Here is a 21,353-nt window from a genome sequence, read left to right on the forward strand (position 1 = left end):
GTTAGGAACTTTCCACTGCGGCTGAGGAAACAGAAGACCCAGGAGACTGGGCACTGTGTCTCTCCTCCTGAGTCCAGCTGGAGCGAGCCAGACTGGGACGCGACACAAGTCCTCCTCCGCCCTGCAGATGGCGCCAGAACTGCAGTGCACCTCCAGGACCATAAGCGGCGCTCTAGCGCGGCCTCTCTGCCCCAGCCTCTGTGGCTCTTCCTTCCGTCTTCCGGTTCCGCCCCTCCCGCCGCTCGCTCTTATTGCGCATGCGGCGGTGGGTGAGCGGCTGGGCGATGGCGGCTTCTTCAAGTGGGGAGAAGGAGAAGGAGCGGATGGGAGGCGTCTCGGTCATGGCAGGCGTTGGCAGTACACGAGAGCGGCTGCTGTCTGCGCTGGAAGATCTGGAGGTCTTGTCGAGGTAACCGCGGCCTGGGAAGCAGCTGGTGGGGCCGCGTCGCCTGTGGGCGCTGGCGAGGGTAGGCGGGCTGGGGAGTCTCCCCCGAGTGTGGTGGACCTGGGGTCTGCCGCCTGCCGGGGCTTTGGGCGGCACTTCCCCACCAAGGGGACATCCCAGTGACAATGACCCCCAAGACAGTCAAAACTGTAGTAGGCTGTTAGAAAGGACCCTACCCACGGACACACAACAGATATGTAAAGAAAGTTCCCTGGGGTGTGAGGTGCTGGGGTCCTGTGGTCAAGGGAAGGCTAGATGCCGACGCGAAGGAGCCCAGGGTCAAGAGGGAGACAGATGTGTAAAACTGCTGTGAACCAGTTTTGTAGGGGTTGAGCTGCAGCCTTGTGGAGTCCACTGATGGGACCACCTATTCTGGGGTTTGCAAGGCAAGCTTCCCAAAGTAATGGGCTGCTGCGAAGTCCTCAGACTCATTAAGCGGCTGGTAGATGATTCCATCATCTGAAAAAGCCCGGAAACCTGCAGGACTTGGTGGGATGATGGCTGGTATGTGGCAGAGATAGATTATATTATGTGTCCTCCATATTGTCAATGATAGTCTTAAGTCTATCAGTTGGAGCCTTGTAAAGGGAAAGCCCCCCCCTCCCCACCGTTATGACAGTCAGGGCTGTCATACTTCAAGAAAACATAATTTACACAAGCTGCAGCCCTTCTGGAATTGGCCTGCAGACCCACAGTCCAGGTCAGGTAGGTTTTTTTTTGCAAATCACAGCTGAGACTTTTGGTTGTGATGTGCATAGCCTGGGAGAGCTGAAGTGGGTAGTCACCGTGAGTGCGCTTGCTGCAGGGACCATGAACCCAATAGTCAGTTGGGGCAGAGAGCAGTTCATATAGTTTCTTTTTGTTTACTTTCACAGATTTTTTACTGTGTTCTTAAAAGGTTTCACTAGGTAGCCCAAGCTGGCCTGAATATTCTCCCCCCCCCCCCCAAAATACTGAGTTTACAGGCAAGCACCATCCTACCCTGATGGTTATTTTTCTTTTAGGGAACTTATAGAAATGCTGGCAATTTCAAGAAATCAGAAGCTGTTACAGCTGGATGAAGAAAACCAGGTAAAGGTTATATTTTTTAATCTAAAAAGCAGTGGTGGCAGGTGGATCTCTGTGAGTTTGAGGCCATCCTGGTCTACAGATTGAGTTCCAGAACAACCAGAGCTACATGGTGACACACTGTCTCAGAAAAAATAAATAAAATAAAACTATGCTTTTTTTTTTTTTAAGTATCAATTTAAAGATTTCAAGTAACATCCTGTTCTCACGCAAAACAAATATAAACAAACTCTCAAATGAGCCTTTTTTTTTTTTTTTTTTTCTTCTCCCCTCAGTCTTTTGAGATAGGGTTTATCTGTGCTGGCTGTCCTTGAACTCAGAGATCCACCTGCCTCTTCCTCCCAAGTCCTGGGATTAAAGGCTTGTGCCACCATCACCCATCTCTTTTTCTTTTTTAAAGATGTGTTTTTATGTGGCCCTGGCTTGCCTTGAACCTACTGATTTTCCTGCCTTTACCTCAATACTGGGATTACTGGTGTAAACCTGTAAACCTGCCTCACCTGCTGAGTTCTTCTTGTGTGTTGTAACATGCATTATATCATGAGTCCTTAAAACAGTCTGGTATATAACAGGCGTTATTAGGGAATATTTCTTTTTAGAGAAAATAGGCTCCTGGAGGGTAGTAACTTCCTGTGTATACTGCTGGCAAATGAAGGGCTACAAACTGAACCCCAGGCTTCTGTTGCCTGTTAACGTTTGTGGCATTTTTGCCATATCTGCATACCACCTATTGTCTGTCTGTCTGTCTGTCTATCTTATCTTATCTATCTATCTATCTATCTATCTATCTTTTGTTTTTTTTGAGGCAGGGTTTCTTTGTGTAGCCCTGGCTGTCCTGGAACTCACTGTGTAGACCAAGCTGGTCCTGGAATCAGAGATCCACCTGTCTCTGCCTCCCAGTGCTTGGATTAAAGGTGGGTGCCACTACAGCCTAGCTTATTTTACTTTTTTTTTTTTTTTTTAATTACCTCATTTTCTAGGTTCTCTGCACTATAAAGCAATACTGGGTATGAAATTACGGTTTTAAATGTATCCTAGTTAGTTTCTAATAGCTAACTTCTATAGCTTCTAATATATTAATGCAACTTGTATCTCAAGGTTTTTAAAGTTTTTGGTGCCAACTAAAGTCACCTCAAACCATTAGATTTTGGAAGAGCTTTTTATTCCATTTTTTTGTTTGTTTGTTTGTTTTTGTTTTTTGCTTTTTCGAAACAGGGTTTCTCTGTATAGTTTTGGAGCCTATCCTGGATCTCAGCTCTGTAGACCAGGCTGGCCTCGAACTCACAGAGATCCGCCTGGCTCTGCTTCCTGAGTGCTGGGACTAAAGGCATGTGCCACTGCTGCCCGGCTATTCCATTGTATATTATGTTTAAGGATAAACTTTTAAAATTTTATCTTTGGAAGATGAATAAACCTGAAATTTAGCACAGTACTACTTCTGAAAGATTTGTACTACATGGAAAAGGAGCAGAATAAATGGAAATTCTTTATCTTCAGACTGTTTCCCCCAATTAACCACAAATGGGCTGTGTATATTGTTAATACTGATTAAGAATATTCCGAGGTGTTAAGATTTATAAACCTAGCCAATTCGAGTATGGGTTCTTTGTCTCATTGGTGATACCCTTGATTACCCTGTTATCTGATGGAATCAACTCTTTTTGACAGGTCTTGGAGCTGCTAATTCACAGAGATGGGGACTTTCAAGAACTAATGAAATTAGCACTTAATCAGGGAAAAGTCCATCATGAAATGCAAGCTTTAGAAAAAGAAGTAGAGAAGAGAGACAGTGATATTCAGCAACTGCAGAAACAGCTGAAAGAGGCAGAGCAAATACTGGTGAGTTGACTGTTAGTCCTGAAGAGGGAAGCTATTTCCTTCTCTTCTGAAAGGGCCGGTTAGATTTGGAGGGAAACTCCCCCTTTATTTGTTTGTCCATCTTAAGATAGGCAAGTTTGTTAATTGATCAAGGCTCTATACTAGATTTTCCTTTGTTATCTACTATTTAAAACATTTTTTATTTCCATTTTTTATAAAGATTTGTTTATTCATGCAGTTTGTGTATATGGATGTTTTGTCTGTATGTACATTTGCACATCAGAAGAAGGCATAAGAACCCATGCCACTACAGATACAGATGGTTGTGAGCCACCATGTTGGTGCTGGGGGTTGAACTCAAGGCCTCTGGAGGTGCAGCCAGTGCTCTTAACCACTGAGCTATCCCCCCCAGCCCCTTTTATTTACATTTTTAAAGTAAAAGATTTTTATGTATATGAATGTTTTGTCCATGTAAGTTTACCAAATATTTGCAGTGCTGGCAGAGGTCAGAAGAGGGCATCAGGCCCCCTGGACCTAGACTTACAGATTATTTTGAGTTGCAGTGTGGGTGTGATTGCCTGGAACTGAACCTGGGTCCTCGTATGCTCTGGCTGGACTAGAACTCTAGGTAGACCAGGCTGCCCTCAAACTCGGAGCTATCTACCTGCCTTTGCCTCCTGGGTGCTGGGATTAAAGGTGTGCACCGCCATGCTGGCTTGGCTACTTACTTTGAAGAAGTGGTTGATTTGCTCGGATTAGTCCAGGCATTTTGCTAACTGCTGACGTAATTATGGTATGGTCATAGAAACGACTGAGTTTGACTTTCATGTGGCCCAGTGGTGCTGCCATTCTTGTCCCTGATGAACAGCTTCCAGATGTGTCACATGGGCTCCAGGAAAGGAGTCTGAGTGGTCTAGGATAACTTAGAACCCCCAAAAGGAGACCCCAAGTAAGTGCTTGGGGTTTTTGTTTTGATAAATGCCTTTAAAAATTATTTTTTTCATATGAAAGTAATATTTATTCACCAGAAAAAAATTCAGATATACAGAAAAGTAGGAAAAAAGAAATTTTCCTTTTGTTTCGTTGCTCGAACAATGGCACAATCCACGTTACATCTGTTTATTTTGTTTTTAGAGACAGGGTTGGTTTATTTCTTTTGGGTTCTGAGCATACTTTTATTTGCATCCCCCCACCTTTTTTCCTCTCCCTCCTCCTACCCCACTATTCTCTCCCTGTCCTTTCATCTATTCCTAACAGCTGTTTATTAATGGGAGGCTGAGTCATGAATATATTTCTTTCATTAAACCTATCAAGTGGAGTTTCAGAAGATCACAGATAAATTTCAAGGATTTCTAAGTCTTGTAAATTGTTCCTATGGGTTAGTAACCTTGTGATTCAATCTAGAAACTGCTTGGCATAGTTAAGAATAATTTGCATTTTAAATTTTGTTTAAATTAGGCAACGGCTGTTTACCAAGCAAAGGAGAAACTCAAGTCAATAGAGAAAGCAAGAAAAGGTCAGTATCTCATGCGCAGGCTGGCTGACTTAAAATTCAAGTCTGTGTCTCAAGAAGCTGATAAAGGTCCAGGAGATGATTGAGTGGGTGAAAAGTTTGTGGTTCATGTGTGATCCCTAGAACCCATATAAAGCTGTGCGTGTGCCTATATTGACATGTTTTCTCACACACACATGCATACATTCTCACATGTGTTTACACATAAAATCTTTTTAAGTTGATAAAAATACTAATCACGCTGTTGAAAGGATGCCCAGTAGGTTTTCATTGTAAAGTGTGTTGTGTTCTTACATTGTAGTTGGCATCCCAGAGAGGGTAGACATGTCTTACAACCCTCCTCTAGTTATAAGAAGCAATCACTTATGCCCTTCACTTACATGTATAGTAAAGACAACAGTCTATAAAACTGTTAAGAAAGAAAAGTGGGATTTACATAGGATCTTGCAGGCTAGGCAGAGAGAACAATGGTGACCACACTAACCTCAGATGGCAGCACTGCTTGCTTGCCTGCCTTTTGCTCACTTTAAAGCTTTACATCAGAGCTCACTGGATCTCCAAATACTGAGAGTGAAAGTATGGTTCTTTGGCTTTAATACCTTGTACATTTGGTCTGATTTGTTTTCCTCTTGCCCGTTTGGGTTACATGTGAGAAAACAGCTAACATTCCCTGAGAGATGAGAGGAATTCTATAGCAAGAAGCAGTCTTTAGGAGAGTTGCTGACTGTGGTTAGAAGTCATAGTGCCCTTTGAAGTAGGTCCCGGGTATGGAAGGAAGAGCCGCCCCTGTTCCTCGGAGGCAGGTGCTATTACTGTTTGTTGCCTGGTCCATCTGGAACCTCCTCCTCGGTAGTCAAACAGGGTGAGGACTGCTGGCTCAGCAGCTTGGATGTTCCTGGAATAAAGTGCTTTCCCCTCATTTTACTGTTCCTCGCGGTGGTGGTCAGAAGAGTTCTGCATTTGATGGCCGCTGTAATTGAGATTATTGAGCATTATCATACAGGTCTCATTTATATTAGCTGATTTTGCTGAATGGTGTCTTGGTTCTTTAGTTTGGAAATGTTCATAACAGTTTCAGTGTATATGCAGGTGTTAGGGAAGATAGATGGCTGAGATTATCCTATTTTCTGATGGTTTGAAGTTAAGTATGATGTGTGATTGTGATGTTTAGTTTGGAAATGTTCATAACAGTTTCAGTGTATATGCAGGTGTTAGGGAAGATAGATGGCTGAGATTATCCTATTTTCTGATTGTTTGAAATTAAGTATGATGGGGGATTGAGATGTATCCTCTTCTAAACTTGTATTTGCTGATCTGAACTGTTCTATTTTCTCAACTCAGGTGCTATCTCCTCAGAAGAAATCATTAAATATGCACATAGGATTAGTGCAAGCAATGCTGTGTGTGCACCACTGACTTGGGTTCCAGGTAACAATGCTTCTTATATAAAATTAAAACTATTTAAATGTAGAATGCACTTAATATCTGCTAATAAAGGTATTTTCTTCAGTGTCACAGCAAGGCCATCTGTGACCTGTTCTCTCTCAAGAGTATGTATCATTGTTACATTGCCTATTAGGAAGTAAAATTAAGTTGGAAGAATTGAGATTGTTATAATTTGCCTACCTTTGCCTCCTGAGGGCTGGGATTAATGGATGTGCCACCATGCCCAGCTTGAGAATTTTAAATGCAACCAGGCAAGGTATGGTAGTACAGACTGTAAAGGCACCAACTGGAGGGGCGGAGGCGGGATTGCAAGTTTGAGGCCAGTATGGGCTACATAGTGAGACCCTTCTTGTCTCACAAAGAGCTTGAGGTTTTTAGTGTGCTCCAAGGAAAGATAATACTTCAAAGGACATAAAATGTTTCTTTAAAATCTGAGTTAAAAGCTCTTTATATTGTTTTAGGAGACCCTCGGAGGCCATACCCAACTGATTTAGAGATGAGAAGTGGATTGTTGGGTCAGATGAACAACCCTTCCACGAGTGGTGTGAATGGTCATCTCCCAGGGGATGCCCTTGCAGCAGGCAGACTGCCAGGTAATGTGAACTGGAAGGGTGTTTGCGAGCAGACCAAGGATTTTCAGAGGTGCCGGTGAAACATCACCTGTCAGCGAACACTTCTGTCCCTGTGCGCATCTTCCGTCACCCTCCCCAGCACTGGACCCTTCCTTTACTGCTACTCCGAAGAGCATTTTTGCAATTGTGAGGTGTGCATGTTTTGTAGGTGCCATGTTTTAATGTGAAAGATTCTTTCTAAAGGAGAACAGACATAAGTGGGGGACTGTGCTTTCTGAAGCCCATTTTTAGCTATCGTTTTAACTATTTTGTGTCCTAAAGTGTAGATTTGGGAACTCTGTGCTTATTAATTCCCAGATATTCCCTTCTTTCTCATTGCGATTGTACTACACTGTTGGTTAGTTATAATCCATTTGAGAGACAAACCACACCAGCAACTTGAGTAGGAAAGTGGAAAGAATTACTAACTAGCAACAGATATGCATAAATAGCCATGATATATAGGACTATGGTGGTGTGTGTGTATGTGTGTGTAGATGGATGTAGTTTGTTGTTTGTGTGTTTAGCACATGTGAAACCCTAATCTTGTTAGGTCTTTGGTACTACAAGGTAGGTGGGTAGATAGAATTAAATTACTTGCATAAAGGTGGGTGATTGACATTTAGATGGATTACAGATAGAACTGATCCCATGTGCTTCTTTTCTCTAGATGTCCTTGCTCCACAGTACCCATGGCAGTCAAATGACATGTCTGTGAACATGCTACCACCCAATCACAGCAGTGACTTTCTGCTGGAGCCTCCTGGGCACAACAAGGAAAACGAAGATGATGTCGAGGTTATGTCAACGGACTCTTCAAGCAGCAGTAGTGACTCCGATTGAAGAAGGCACGCCAACCAACTCTAGTGCTGTAGAAATCTGTCCAAAGGGAAATGCAGACCACAGGCCGCTGGTTTTGTATCTCATCTGCTGGGCACATGTTTGAGGGTTAGTCAGAATTCCTCTTGTGTTGGGTTCATGCTTAGCAGCTCTGGAAAGGAGACTGAGGAGAATGAACACACTACTCTGGGATTACTTGAAAAGGCTGAGCCAGGCATGGAGACTCATACCTGTAATCCCTGCACCAGGGCCAGCTTGAGCTACGTAGTAAGCTCTGAGCCGTCATCAGGGCTACAGAGCAGCCCTGGCCAGAACAAAGGCTGTGGAGTGTGTGGTATTTCAAACTGAAAGTGCTCACTTGAAAGGAGAGTCGGCTGCTTTTGCGGCAACAGAACTATCACTATTTAGATGTGGTAAATACTGTAATTTGTGTAAATAAACTTGCTTTTCTTTGTATTAATTTTTTCACTTTTCTTAATTTATAATTTTTTTATTTAGGCACACCTTCAATATAGGAAGGAAACATTTAAATCCAGTTGCATTTAAGCTGGGCAGTGGTGCACTCACTCAGAGGGCAAAGGCAGGCAGATGTGAGTTGGAGGCCAGCCTGGTCTACACAGCCAGTTCCAGGACAGCCAAGACTGCAACGAGAAGTCCCTGTGTTGAAAACAGAAAGCAAACAAAAAAATGTAGTTTCATTTTATGATACTCAAGTAAGATTCTGGTATATATGAGAATATACAAGATAACTAGTGATCACAGTTAGGTTACTGAGAACATTAATAATTAGACATTGATTACAATCCCATACCACACAGACACACACAGAGTAAATTTGTTGTTGTTTTTGCTTTTTCAAGACAGCGTTTCTCCTGAGTGCTGGGATTAAAGGTGTGCACCTGTGATGATACTTCGTTAGTGTTCTAACAAGCTTGCCTGGAGATCAGAATGTGGAGCTAGCCACAAGAGGCCAGACAGTGGTGGCACACACCTTTAATCTCAGTACCTGGGAAGAGGAAACAGGAAGTGATAATCCCGGTGGAGACAGGAGCTCCGCCCTTTGCAGTAGGAGGATTCCTAGAGGTAAGTCTAGTGGCTGGCTGCTCTCTGATCTTTCAACTTTTACCCTGATATCTACTGGGTTTTTATTAAGACCAGTTAGAATTGGAGCTACATGTGCCATCACCACCTGTTGTTGGTTGTTTTTTACTTTGTTCTTTGGCTCTTTGAGGGGCCTGCACTCAGCTCCCAAGTAATCACACGTGGGAGACTTAATTCTTTCTTATGAATGCCTGGCCTTAGCTTGGCTTGTTTATAGCCAGCTTTTCTTAAATTATCCCATCTACCTTTTGCTTTTTACCTTTCTTTGTTTCTGTATTTCTTTTCTTTCCTTCTTATTCCATGTCTGGCTATGTGGCTGGGTGGTTAGCTCCTTTTCTCATTCCTTCATACCCTCTTCCCAGATTTCTCCGATTTATTCTCTGTGCTTGGCAGCCCCGCCTATCCTTTCTCCTGCCTCCCTATTGGCCGTTAAGCTTTTTTTTTTTTTCCTTTAAATTTTATTTAACTTCATTTTATATACATTGGTGTGAAGGTGTCAGATCCCCAGAACTGGAGTTACAGACAGTTGTGAGCTGCCATGTGGGTGCTGGGAATTGAACCTGGGTCCTCTGGAAGAGCAGCCACTGCTCTTAACTGCTGAGCCATCTCTCCAGTCCCCATTCAGCTCTTTATTAGACCAATCAAGTGCTTTAGACAAAGTAACACAGCTTCACAGAGTTAAACAAATGCAACTTAAAAGAATGCAACACAGCTTTGCATCATTAAATGTTCCACAGCACAAACAGATGTAACACATCTTCAACTAATACTCTACAACCACCACCCAGCACATAGAGTAAATTTTATGGAAGGTTTTGGAATGGAAGGCCATCACCTTGTCTCCTTATCTCATGTTTTACAGACCTGGGTCTCTGCTTATATAATGTACACAGGCTGGCCCAGGACTTGCAGTCACCCACTGAGCCTTTTACTGTAGTTTGTAAAAAGGACTTACTTTGAACTGTTTTTAACTTCAAGCAGTTAACATTGTGTCTAAGATGTTTGTGAAGTTACCAGTTTTAGGCAAATTTTTAATAACTGAAAATGTAATATAACATTATTGTAGAACATTTAAGAAACAGCATAAAACATAAACTTAGCCTACCAGAGTTAGTACCAGTTAACATTTTGGTATAGATCCTTATTAAAAATTCACATGTACATGTACCTCCCAGTACTCAGGAGGCAGAGACAGGCAGATCTCTGAGTTCCAGGTCAGCCTGGTCTACAGAGTGAGTTCCAGGACACCAGGGCTATTACACAGAGAAACCCTATCACGATAAACAAACAAAAAAAAAAAGTGCAGGGCTAAGAGTTGGCCCAGAGGTTAAAAGCACTGGCTGTTCTAGAGAATCCAGGTTCATTTCCCAGCACCCACACGGCAGCTCACAACTGTCTATACTCCAGTTTCAGGGAATCCAGCACCCTCACACATACATGTAGACAAAAACACCAGTGCACATAAAATAAAAATGAACTGTTTTTAAAAAATCCATGTGTGCCAGGCATGGTGACACCGGCCACAGGACCTGTATGGCAGGGGCAGGCAGATGTCTATATGAGTTTGAGGCCAGCTTGCTGTACAAAGGGAGTCCCAGGTCAGCTGACATGGGTGCTGGGTCCTTAAGACGAAGCAGGAAGCATCTTTCCAGTCCCAGAAGTTTAAGGACCATACACTTGAACACAAGTATTGAGAAAGATACAAGTGTAACTAAGAGAAAACAGGATTGATAACTAGGTGTAATTTTGAAACGTTTTTCCTTAGCAAGCGTCACAATAATGCAGTGTATTAAAAGAGAAAAATTCAGTTGTTAGAGACTTGACAAGATTCACAGAGGTGGACTTGTAAAGGAAAAGATGAGCTATAGTCTAGTGCAATCATTCAAAATGCCTTGGGTTGCCATTTCTTTCTTTAGTACTTTTGTAATTTTTTTCTTGGAGCTGAGGACTGAACCCCACCTAGTAAGTGCTCTACCCCTGAACTAAAACCCAGCCTCCCCCTTAGGTTTTGGATCCCTCTATAAATGCCTAAAAATCATAGGTTTTAGTTTTATAAGCCTTTATGAAATGATATTTAACATGAGAAATTTAAAATGAAACTTTATTGACCACATAAAAATCAAATGCATGTTAACAGAGTCTTCTTACAGAGTGAACAAAAAGTCACCAGCGATAAAATCCTCATTTTTGGCAAATCTCTTCAGTGGCTGACCTGACAGGAAGAAGCTAGCTTCTCTTGCCTTTGTGCCTGTTACAGCGCTTGCTTCATCACGTGCAAAGCCCTAGGTTCAAAGCCCAGTACCCAGGCAGCTGCCAGGCAACTGTTCCGCCACTTAACAGAGAACGAGGAGGGATGCAGCTCCAATCTTGGCATCAGGGAGGCTCAGGCAGGAGGATCAGAAGTTCAAGGTTAGCCTCAGCTACAGACAGTGAGTTGGAAGCCAGCCTGAGATATGAGACTGTTAAAAAATAAAAGTGGAAAAAATTAGTGATATTTGGATATTATAAAAACAACCCTGGGCTGAACAACAGCCCTCTCCAACCCTCTGCCAGGGCTGTGCACAAGGCTAAATATAAGAGTAAGAGCTAGACAATGGTAGGCCTGAGCTAATGGCCAAGCAGTTTAAATAATATAAATGTCTGTGTGTTTATTTACAAATGGGTTGTTGGACTAACAGGGCTTGGTGGCACTTGGAGAGAAGCTCTCCAGCTATAGGCAGCGTTCCCCCACAATCACTGTTTTTGCTAAGAGATTAACCCTTGTGAGCCAGACCATGGTGGCGCACGTCCCAGCACTCGGGAAGCAAAGGCAGGTGGATCTCTGAGTTCTAGGCCAGCCTGGGCTACAGAGAAACAGTCTCACAAAAAAACAACAAAAAAATTTAGCCCATGTGAAACAGGAATGCTGGTGGAAGAATAAGACCCTGAAGTAAAGGACACGGAGCTCACATGGCACCTGCGCTGCAGAGCGGACTGGCAACAGAGAAATCTCCCATGGAGAGCTCACTGGGGGCCTGTGCAGCGGAGTGGGCCAGTGACTGCCTGATGAATGATGACAGAAACAGCAGCCAGAAAACCATGCTCTGCCTGACCAAGGAAAGTCGAGAGAGCACACACAAGCCAAGGGCTTGGCCTGGATGCTGATCAACGGGGGCTGGTTAGAAGCTTCAGCTAGTAACATTAGCTAAGCCTGAGGTGATCCTTATGCCAAGAAGGTGATTTTCCCAAACCTCTAAAGCCAGAAGCAGATTCAAATCCAAACCAGCCCCACGGCTCCATTGCAGACAGGTGCAGCCCTGCACATGCTGCTCTCTGAGACACTTCACTGTTGAAGGTCTTCTCACAGTGAAACTTTACAATTTGCTAGCAGGGGAGGGCACCAACCAACCAACCTTTGGCCTTGGCACCCTGCAAAGATCTTGAGGAACCCCTGGGAGATTCCCCCACACTAGGAGACCCAGTGCACTGCTCTCAGTAATCCCAACATACAAGGACACATACAAGATCTCAGGCGGAGAAAGGGAAATTCGGATGACTTGGTCTTTAATAGTAGGATCCAAGCTTAGCTGTTTCACATTCAGCCCCGATTCTCTGTCAGAAACCAGGAAAAATACAGCATACCACATGTCATGATCTCTCTAGTTACACAGTCATTTAAAAATTCAAGTAAGAGGAAAAAGGACATCAACAGTCGTGATGAATTTTGCAGTGGGCAAATTGCTTCCAAACTTGAAGGGCCATATTTGAATTACAACCTCTATTTGAATTAGAACAGTAAGACAAACTCTGTGATACTCGCCTGCATGCAGCCAACTTACAGTAACTTACAGTAGTACAGATAATTAACCACAAGCTCTGTATCCATCTTACTCAGTGACACATCCCAGGAAGATTTTCTCAAGGGTTTGAGTTACTTTAGGAGACTATAAATAAACCGGTGACCACATGGCTTTGTAGATAAAATGGAGTTATCCTGAAACATGGAATCTTTCATTTACTAAAGTTTTTTTTTTTTTTTTAATCAAGGACTTGTCCTGGCTCCTTCGAGGTGCTCGCCCCTATACCCGTCCAGGTGGTTCAGACCATCTCTAAATGGGTTGTAGCCTTGCTCTTTTAAACAACGGAGAGCCCAGAACAGCTGGTCTGGTGGTGGAAATTCTTCCCAAGGAATCCACTCCCAACCTAGAAGAGACAGATGATCAGTGCACACCAATGGCAGAGAGCAAGGAGCTTTCATTTGGTGAACTGAACTATATTATATATTCAGGAAAACATTAGCTGAATTTACAAGTGACTTAGCACTAATAAAAGCAACAGTGATGTCTGGGGCTAGCTTGGCTATGCAAATCAAATCTACGTTTAGAAAGACGATCTTAGAAAGGGAAGGGTGATCCACAAAATACTGGGCTGTTTTGTTTCTTTGTTTTGAGGCAGGGTGTCATGCATCAAAGCATTTAGTCCATACCCGAACACATGTGAGGTGTCTATCGTTCTCACAGATAAGAAAAGATATCCCACCATTTAGTAGCTTGTCCAAGGTCACAGAGAACTGTTAGGTCCAAAATGAACTCCCAAAATGACAGTGCCACTGACTATGTGGCACTGACAGTCTGGGCTCAGCTCAGGCTGGTCTCTGACCAGGGTAAACAGGATTGCTGGTACATAAACAAAAGCCTATGCTGTGGAACAATCTTTGTACACTGTAAGTATGTACTACTCTCATTGGTTAATAAAGAGCCTACAGCTCAGCAGAGGAAACTGGGCGAGAGAGCCAGACTAGGATGCTGAGAAGGGCAGAGTCTTGGGAGTCCCAAGCCAGACTTGGAGCAAGCAGGACATATAGAAAATGAGGTAACAAGCCATGAGCCATGTGGCAGAACTTAGATAAGAAATACAAATTTTTAAGTTGTAAGAACTACTTAGTAACAAGCCTAAGCTATTGGCCAATCATTTATAATTAATATTAAGTCTCTGTGTGGTTATTTGGGAGTTGGCTGGTGGTCCTAACAAAAAACTCCGCCTAGAAGCCTAAAATCAGCGCTCCTTAAAAACTGGTTCTCAACCATCCTAACGCTGCGACCCTTTAACACAGTTCCTCATGTTGTGGTGACCCCCCAACCATAAAATTATTTTCATTGTTCCTTTTTAACTGTACTTTTGCTACTGTTATGAATCCTAATGTAAATACCTGTTTCCGATGGTTTTAGGTGACCCTCGTGAAAGGGTTGTTTGACCCCACAGGTTGAGAACTACTGCTTAAAAACTTGTGAATAGGGCTTCCATCTGTCAGGAAGAGCCACTACTCCCCTTATCTGCCCCCACAGCTCCATGTGGGGCATCTAGTTCCACATTAAGACATATCAACGTCCCTAGGCTAGCACTGTCCCTTCTCCTTCCCTGCAACATCCCCCAACTCTAAACTTCCAGGCTAGTCCAGCTTAGAGGCTCCCTCCCATCACAACCTATTTCTTTAAAACTGTCAAGGCTTCCCACCTTTGCTATTCTGTCCTTCCTCCTACCTCTGGAGGTAGCACCATGGCAGCTTTCAATTTCCCCAAACAAGCCTTTCTTTCTACACACGGAGTGACCCAGTTTGGTGGTTGCACTCCAGCCTCAAAAGAATACAGTGTTAAGAACCACAACACAAACCCAGGCGGTCTGTATTTTATGTCCCTCAGGATCTACGTATTTTCACATCTCTACTTTTGTCTCTGTCTGTGCTGCTATAACAGGGCAGCTCGCACTAAGTGGCTTATACACAGACATTTATTTCACACAGTTCTACAGGCTGGAAGACTATGATCGACATGCTGGCAAGATATGATGTCTGGCAGTGGCCCGTTTCCCGGCTCACGGGGCAGCCATACTCCCTCTGTACCCTTCGATGTAGGAAGCAGTAAGGCTCTCTCTTTTATGTGAGCACTACTCCCGTTTGTGATGGGCTGTTACACTTGCATACGCAGTGCTCCACACTGGCTCAGAATGAACAGTGGGTCCCAGCTGCTGCTGCTATTTTGGGAGGCGATGGAAACTTTAGGAGGGGTGGACTGTGTAGAGGAGGTCACTGGGGAGATGCCTCAGACAGCTACACCTGGCACTTCCCAAAAGGTTGTGCCTTGCTGTGGAATATCCCTTTACACTGTGTGAATCTATGTCACTATGACTGGCTTAATAAACAAGCTGACTGGCCAGTAGCTGAACAGGATAAAAACGTTAGGAGGGAGAGCCACACTGAGAATGATGGGATGAGGAAGGGCGGAGTCTAGAGCCCTTAGTCAGATGCAGAGGGAGCAGGAGATGAATGTGCCATGCTAATAAAGGGACCACCACGTGGCAGAGCATAAATAAGGAATATGGGTTAACTTAAAATGTAAGGGCTAATTGGTAATAAGTCTGAGCTATTGGCCGAACATTTGTTGTAGTGATATGTTGTGTTCCCCAATATATTGTGCACCCTAATAAACTTATCTGGGGATCAGAGGACAGAGCCAGCCACTATATTTAACATAGAGGTCAGGCAGTGGTAACACACGCCTTTAATCCTAGCATTCTGGAGGCAGAGATCCATCTGGATCTCTGTGAGTTCAAGGTCACACTGGAAACAGAGCCAGGCAGTGGTGGCACACACCTTTAATCTCAGGAAGTGATGGCAGGAAGCAGAAAGGTATATAAGGCATGAGGGCCAGGAACTAGATGCTTTTAGCAGCAGTTCAACTGAGACCCTCAGGGGTGAGGACTCAGGCTTTCAGGCTGAGGATTCATGGAAACAGGATTGGCTGAGGAGTTGGTAAAGTGACGTTGGCTGTGGCTTGTTCTACTCCTCTGAGCTCTCAGTTTTCACCCCAATATCTGGCTCCGGGTTTGTTTGTTTGTTTGTTTGTTTGTTAAATAGGATCGTTTAGCAATCTGTGTTACAATTTGTAATTCATCTTAAGCCTCAAAGTGGTTATTTGGGACCAGGCAGTCGGGACAGGAAGCTTCTACCTATGATACCTGGCCCTACTCAGAAGGCTACACCTGGCCCATCTCCCACTGTGTCTCTGCTGTGGGGCTGGGAGGTAAGAAGGCCTCTACTACAGCTCCTCCTTGATATTCTACCTCACAAAGAGCCAGAATCCACAAAGCCCAGGACCATGGGCTAAAATCTAGGAAATCAGAGCTAAGGAAATCTTCTTCCCTTTATGTTGTTAATTTTTGTTTTGTTTTGTTTTTTTGTTTGTATTTTGTTTTGTTTTTTTGGTTTTTCAAGACAGAGTTTCTCTGTGTAGCTTTGCGCCTTTCCTGGAACTAACTCTGTAGACCAGGCTGGCCTCAAACTCACAGAGATCCCCCTGCTCTGCCTCCTGAGTGCTGGGATTAAAGGCGTGCGCCACCACCGCCCGGCCGTTGTTAATGTTTTTTTGTCACAGCATTGCAAAGGCTAAGCTTTGTCCTCATGACCTAACCATGTCCCAAACACACATCTTCTGTTACCATCACCTTGAGGATTAGAATTTATTTTCTTGTCTTTTTTGGAGACTGTATCTTTCTATATAGCTCTAGCTAGCTTGGAACTTGCTATGTAGACCAGGCTGGCCTCAAATTCACAGAGATCTGTCTGCCTCTGCCTCACAAGTGCTGGGGTTAAAGGCCTGTGTCACCACTCCTGGCTCCAATACAGGAATTTCTGGACAGGTGAAGACAGAAATCTGAGAATCCAATTCTCTCCTTCATATAGCAACAATATTCCTAATGATAAAGTTCTTTGAAGAAAAACACATTATTATATATGATTCTCTTACTTTCATTTTTTTCAGGTTCCATATTCTTTGGCTCTGAATCATGAGCCATGTCCACCTCTCCTTTCATTAATATGGTGACATAATGGTAATTCTCCTTTTCAACAAAAGAATTGACCACGGAGGCAAAGCGCACGTTTTTCAGGTGTAAGGCAGCCTCCTCCCAGGTTTCCCTCTGAGCGCACTCTTCCCAGGTCTCACTGGAAAAAGAAACACAGCCTGGTCAGTGTATACATAACAAGAGACTCTTGGCTGGAAGGCTGTAGTATAAAATAAAAGCAACAGTAATTAGTTTATGCTTTAAAATGATAAAAAAAAAACAACAACAAAAAAACACAACTCTTTTGCCATGACATGAAAAGCTCTTTAGGCCTTCAAATCACTAAATATAGACCTAGGCAGCTAGGGGGCAGTTTAGTATGCCTGGTAAGAAGCCAGTACCCAAGCACTGTACACAAGCTGTGAGCTGTACCCAAGCTGGAACGTGAAGTTCTACTTTCTATCTTAAATAGACAAGGGAAACATTAAATTTCTCATGAGATTGTTGTTTCAAAAGTGCATTAACCCCACCCACCCACCCCCACCCACACCACCACCACCACAAGAAGAAGAAGAAGAAGAAGAAGAAGAAGAAGAAGAAGAAGAAGAAGAAGAAGAAAGTGCATTAGATGCCTTCAGAATCTCAGTTGAAGCCTCAAAATTGAGGCCATTAGGCGACACAGGAAGCAAAGTGCTCAGAGTTCAGGGGCTTGCTGCAGTAGGCCAGAACAGTGTGCTCCCAGGTCACACAGGAAGCACAGGCTACCTTCAAGAGGAAAGAAGTTGTGCGTTTTCAGCCTGGCAGGAATGTTTTCCTTCCTTATGATGGAGAGCTTGTGAGAGGCACCTCCAATGACTCAGCCACACCACAATCGCCAACCCTAGGAAGCTGAGGCAGGAGGTCTGTCGGAAGTCCAGGCCACCCTGGGCCACAGTGAGTTCCAGGCCAGCATGGGCCAGAATAAGACTTTGTCTCAAAAACAAAACAGATAAGCAACAATTAAACTCCCAAACACAAAACCAAACCGAAAAAGAATCAGTCATAGACATATTGAGCTGCAGAACTTCACGATGCTTGCCAAGTGCGCTGCTTCCGAGCAGGCTTCCTGGGGCAGAATTCACAGGTAAATGTGACTGCACCGGAACACAGAGACTGTGGGAATTCCACAGTGTGAATTTGGAATGAGGAGACTATCTGGCCTAGGTCCCCGAGCTGAGATAGAAAAGGGCAGCCATGAACAAGCAGCATTTCCATCCTGGAATGCATGTTCCCTTTGGATCAAGCAGATGCCACAAGAGACTGCCGGGGTCTAAGTGTAGTGGTGCAGGACTTTCACCCCAGCACTCAGGAATGAGAGACAGGCAGATCTCTGTGAGTTCCCAGGCCAGCAGGGGCTACATAGGGAGACCCTCGTCTCTTTAAAAAAAAAAAAAAATCTATTAGATAATATTCACAGATAATAGGAAGTCTAGGATTTCCTTTTAAACAATCTAGAAAATCAAGTATGGTACATGCTGGATAGAAGATGGAGACGTAGGAAGACGTGAGGATCCACCTTGCAAGTGTTTTATATTACTATACATTACCAAAGGAAACCACACTGGATCTTGAGGATTTAGATACTTTCATCTGTTATATTAGCCACACTCTGTTTAGAACACACTTATGAGCACAAGGCCAGGGTGTCTTCCCGTTGTGTAGAAACTGACTTAGCCACTCTTCCCAGTTTGTGGGTCTGACACATCCCTCCTCGCAGAAGCTGCGTGGCCAGTCTCAGAACACTCCCACAGGGGAGAAGGCAACGCGGCCAGAAATTAAATAAACTGAAATCTCATGGGGCAAAGGGAAGACTCCCAGTTTTTCATAAGCATCCTCTCTCTCTGTAAGCACTAAGCAATACAGACCACAGCCACCTGCAGCAAGCAGTCAGGGGAGGGCAGACCTAGGACTGAGGGGACGAGGATCACGGCACAGCGGTCCCTCCCGGCGGGAGCCCAGAAGATCCCAGAGTCGGAGAGGGACACACAGAACGCAAATGCGCACTGACGCGCGTGACACGGACGCATTTGTCGAGGGGACTAGTGCTAATTGCACAACTTCCGTCTTCCCGAGGTCGACCTGCTCACCCGAATTCCAAATGGCCACCAGGAAGTTGGAAACTGCCGGCTCCAAACGATCCTTTCCTCTTCCCCAGAAGGACGCAGCCAGGATGCTCGCAGCTCACCACCACCACGCCGACCCCAACTCCAGGGCGCCGCCTCGGCTCCGCGTAGGCGGTCATAGCTCCTGGTGGCCCCGGAAGTGATGTTGCCTGCTCCGTATCCGCTCCTTTACGGGAGCCGGCTGGAGCCCCCTGTGTTGCTTCTGTCTCAGACCTCAGGTGTCGCCTGGTAGATGGGTCGTGTAGAAACAACCCATATAAAGAACTGATTTAAGATTACTCAAAGATGATTCGGAGAAGTAAATAACACTAATAAATTCAGCTAGGACAAATTATTTTAGAGAAAAACACGATAGCAGATAAAAATATGCACCAATATGCCAGGGCAGCAGTGGTGCACGCCTTTAATCTCTGCAGAGCCAGGCAAACCTCTAAGTTTAAGGCCAGCCTGGTTTACAGAGCGAGATCAGGACAGGCACCAAAACTACGCAGAGAAACCCTATTTCGAAAAAACCAAAACCAAACCAAACCAAAACAATGCACCAATTAAAAGTGAAATACGAAAGGAAAACCTCTTGGGGGATATCAGCTGAAACTAAACAGATTTGACATTTTACATCTCTGCATGGGTGGGTTTACTTTAAAGTAATAATTTGTTTCTACTAAAGTAATTGTTAGGGTCGGCGTCCAAAACAGAGAACTTCACTCCAATATCGGGTCACAAAAGAAGCTTTATTAACACGAGCTCGTGGGCCACCAGTGCGAGAAATGACTGGTGACCCCGAGTCTAAGGCTCGCAGGCCTTTTATGAGGTGGTTCTATCAGGGCAGGGGAGCGGGGTCATCCAGAGTGCAGACATCTGGGGGCCAGATGTCTTCGTGGTCTTTCCCAGAATCTGGGTGGGTAAACGAATTCCAAGCTTATCTAGCAAGGGGTTATTTGGCAAGCATTCTTCTCAAGCAATTTATCTTGCAAGCACAACCGCAGGCGGTTATCCTGCAAGCATCCTGTTAGCACAGCATGATGGGCTAACTTTCTGGTATGGGGCGTGGGGGCAGAGTGCAATATTTCCCACTGAATCTACAATTAGCAGAGCTAGTGGGGGGGGGGCTTGTTTCCCTTACAATGGCCTACTGAATCTACAATTAGCAGAGCTAGTGGGGGGGGGCTTGTTTCTCTTACAATGGCCTTTTCATAATATGTGCATAATTTTAGAAACTCAGAAGTACAAAAACTCCCAACAAGAACACAGTCTCCTTTAGTCCTGCTTCCAGAGAAATGTTTAACTCCTTGAAGTGTTAGTTTTTATATTTGCACATGTATTTCTAAGTGTATCTTATTTTATATACTAAGTAATCCATTAGAAAATTACAGTATTAACTAGGTATGCTTAGCAAAGTCCTAAGTCTCATCAATCAACAAATGTGCAAATGAATTGAATAAGACAATTTAAAACAAGAGACAGGAATAACCACCATTTAAAAAAGTGCTGGATATCTCCATCAGGGAATTGCACAGCAAAACTATTTTGGGAAACTACCTCATCCCCATCAGGATGGATGTCATCAGAAGATCTGACAACAGATCTATAACAAGGGAATGGAACCACCCTAGTTTTCCATCAATAAATGAATAAATAATGAAAGTCTGGTACATACACAACATGGAATTCTACTCAGCTCCAGAGAAAAATGAAATTTTAAAAGCTGCAGAACAATAGAAGGACTTGGAATGTATAATCTTAACCAAGGTCACACAATCTCAGAAAAAAAAAACTGCATATTCTTTCTCATATGTGGACTGTAGCCTATAATATAAATGTATATATGTAAACAAATGTATATGGAGGCACGGTAAAACATATAGAAAGGGTAAATGTAAGTAAGGGTGACAAGGAAGGACTGAATGAAGAAGGTAAAGGACACTCAAGTTATAAAAAGGGAAATAAGGCTAATTGCTTTTCTGGTTATACTCTGTCATGATTTTTCAGGGTTTTGGTGATGGATAAGTACATTTGATGGTGAAAGTGTAAAATCTAATGTGAAACTCTACCGCTTCAGAATTGCTACTCTGACAATATAGAAGCTCATTGAGCTGGATACCCTGTGGATCTGGTTAACTAATGTTGGTGGGAATGCTTCTTAAGATGTCACAGATGTGGCCGGGTAGTGGTGGCTCATGCCTTTAATCCCAGCACTCGGGAGGCAGAGGCAGGTGGATCTTTGTGAGTTTGAGGCCAACCTGGTCTACAGAGTGAGATCCAGGAAGGGCTCAAAGCTACACAGAGAAACCCTGTCTCGAAAAACAAAAACAAAAACAAACAAACAAACAAAAAAGATGTCACAGATGTGTGAGATTTCTACTGTGGTGCACTGAACACTGTAACATGTTAGAAAGACCTTTACAGTGTTCAGTACACTACAGTATAAATCTCACATATATTAACACCATAAGAGCTAGAGGATGCGTGGGAGTGCCTGGAAACACTGTCCTCTGACTGTGACATAGGTGTTGCACTCATGAACTCACAGC

General features: G+C 43.9%; 2 protein-coding genes across 2 annotated transcripts; one reads left to right on the forward strand and one right to left on the reverse strand.

The window, feature by feature from the left end:
- The first annotated feature begins 234 nt into the window (after window positions 1–234).
- On the forward strand, window positions 235–8,201 carry Med4 (mediator complex subunit 4). Its single transcript, XM_036199370.1, has 7 exons — window positions 235–409; window positions 1,450–1,516; window positions 3,182–3,352; window positions 4,790–4,847; window positions 6,186–6,272; window positions 6,752–6,883; window positions 7,572–8,201. The coding sequence occupies exons 1-7, from the start codon at window positions 258–260 to the stop codon at window positions 7,742–7,744; spliced, it is 840 nt and encodes a 279-aa protein (XP_036055263.1). The 5' UTR covers window positions 235–257; the 3' UTR covers window positions 7,745–8,201.
- Window positions 8,202–12,840: 4,639 nt separating this feature from the next.
- On the reverse strand, window positions 12,841–18,993 carry Nudt15 (nudix hydrolase 15). Its single transcript, XM_036199314.1, has 3 exons — window positions 18,787–18,993; window positions 16,624–16,820; window positions 12,841–13,024 (listed from the first exon to the last, which is right to left on the reverse strand). Exons 1-3 carry the CDS (start codon window positions 18,939–18,941, stop codon window positions 12,864–12,866), a joined length of 513 nt encoding a protein of 170 aa, XP_036055207.1. The 5' UTR covers window positions 18,942–18,993; the 3' UTR covers window positions 12,841–12,863.
- Between the last annotated feature and the right edge of the window lie 2,360 nt (window positions 18,994–21,353).

The sequence above is a fragment of the Onychomys torridus genome, chromosome 9 (genome assembly GCF_903995425.1).
Source record: "Onychomys torridus chromosome 9, mOncTor1.1, whole genome shotgun sequence".
Taxonomy (NCBI): Eukaryota; Metazoa; Chordata; class Mammalia; order Rodentia; family Cricetidae; genus Onychomys; species Onychomys torridus.

What these genes read in the sequence shown, in the direction of transcription:
- Med4 (XM_036199370.1), top strand. Translation starts at nt 258, where the DNA reads ATGCGGCGGTGGGTGAGCGGCTGGGCGATGGCGGCTTCTTCAAGTGGG. An exon ending in GATCTGGAGGTCTTGTCGAG is followed by an intron (nt 410 to 1,449) that starts GTAACCGCGGCC and finishes TTTTTCTTTTAG; the next exon opens with GGAACTTATAGAAATGCTGG. An exon ending in AGCTGGATGAAGAAAACCAG is followed by an intron (nt 1,517 to 3,181) that starts GTAAAGGTTATA and finishes TCTTTTTGACAG; the next exon opens with GTCTTGGAGCTGCTAATTCA.
- Nudt15 (XM_036199314.1), bottom strand. Translation starts at nt 18,941, where the DNA reads ATGACCGCCTACGCGGAGCCGAGGCGGCGCCCTGGAGTTGGGGTCGGC. An exon ending in GGTGGCCATTTGGAATTCGG is followed by an intron (nt 16,821 to 18,786) that starts GTGAGCAGGTCG and finishes TTCTTTTTCCAG; the next exon opens with TGAGACCTGGGAAGAGTGCG. An exon ending in GGAACCTGAAAAAAATGAAA is followed by an intron (nt 13,025 to 16,623) that starts GTAAGAGAATCA and finishes TGTCTCTTCTAG; the next exon opens with GTTGGGAGTGGATTCCTTGG.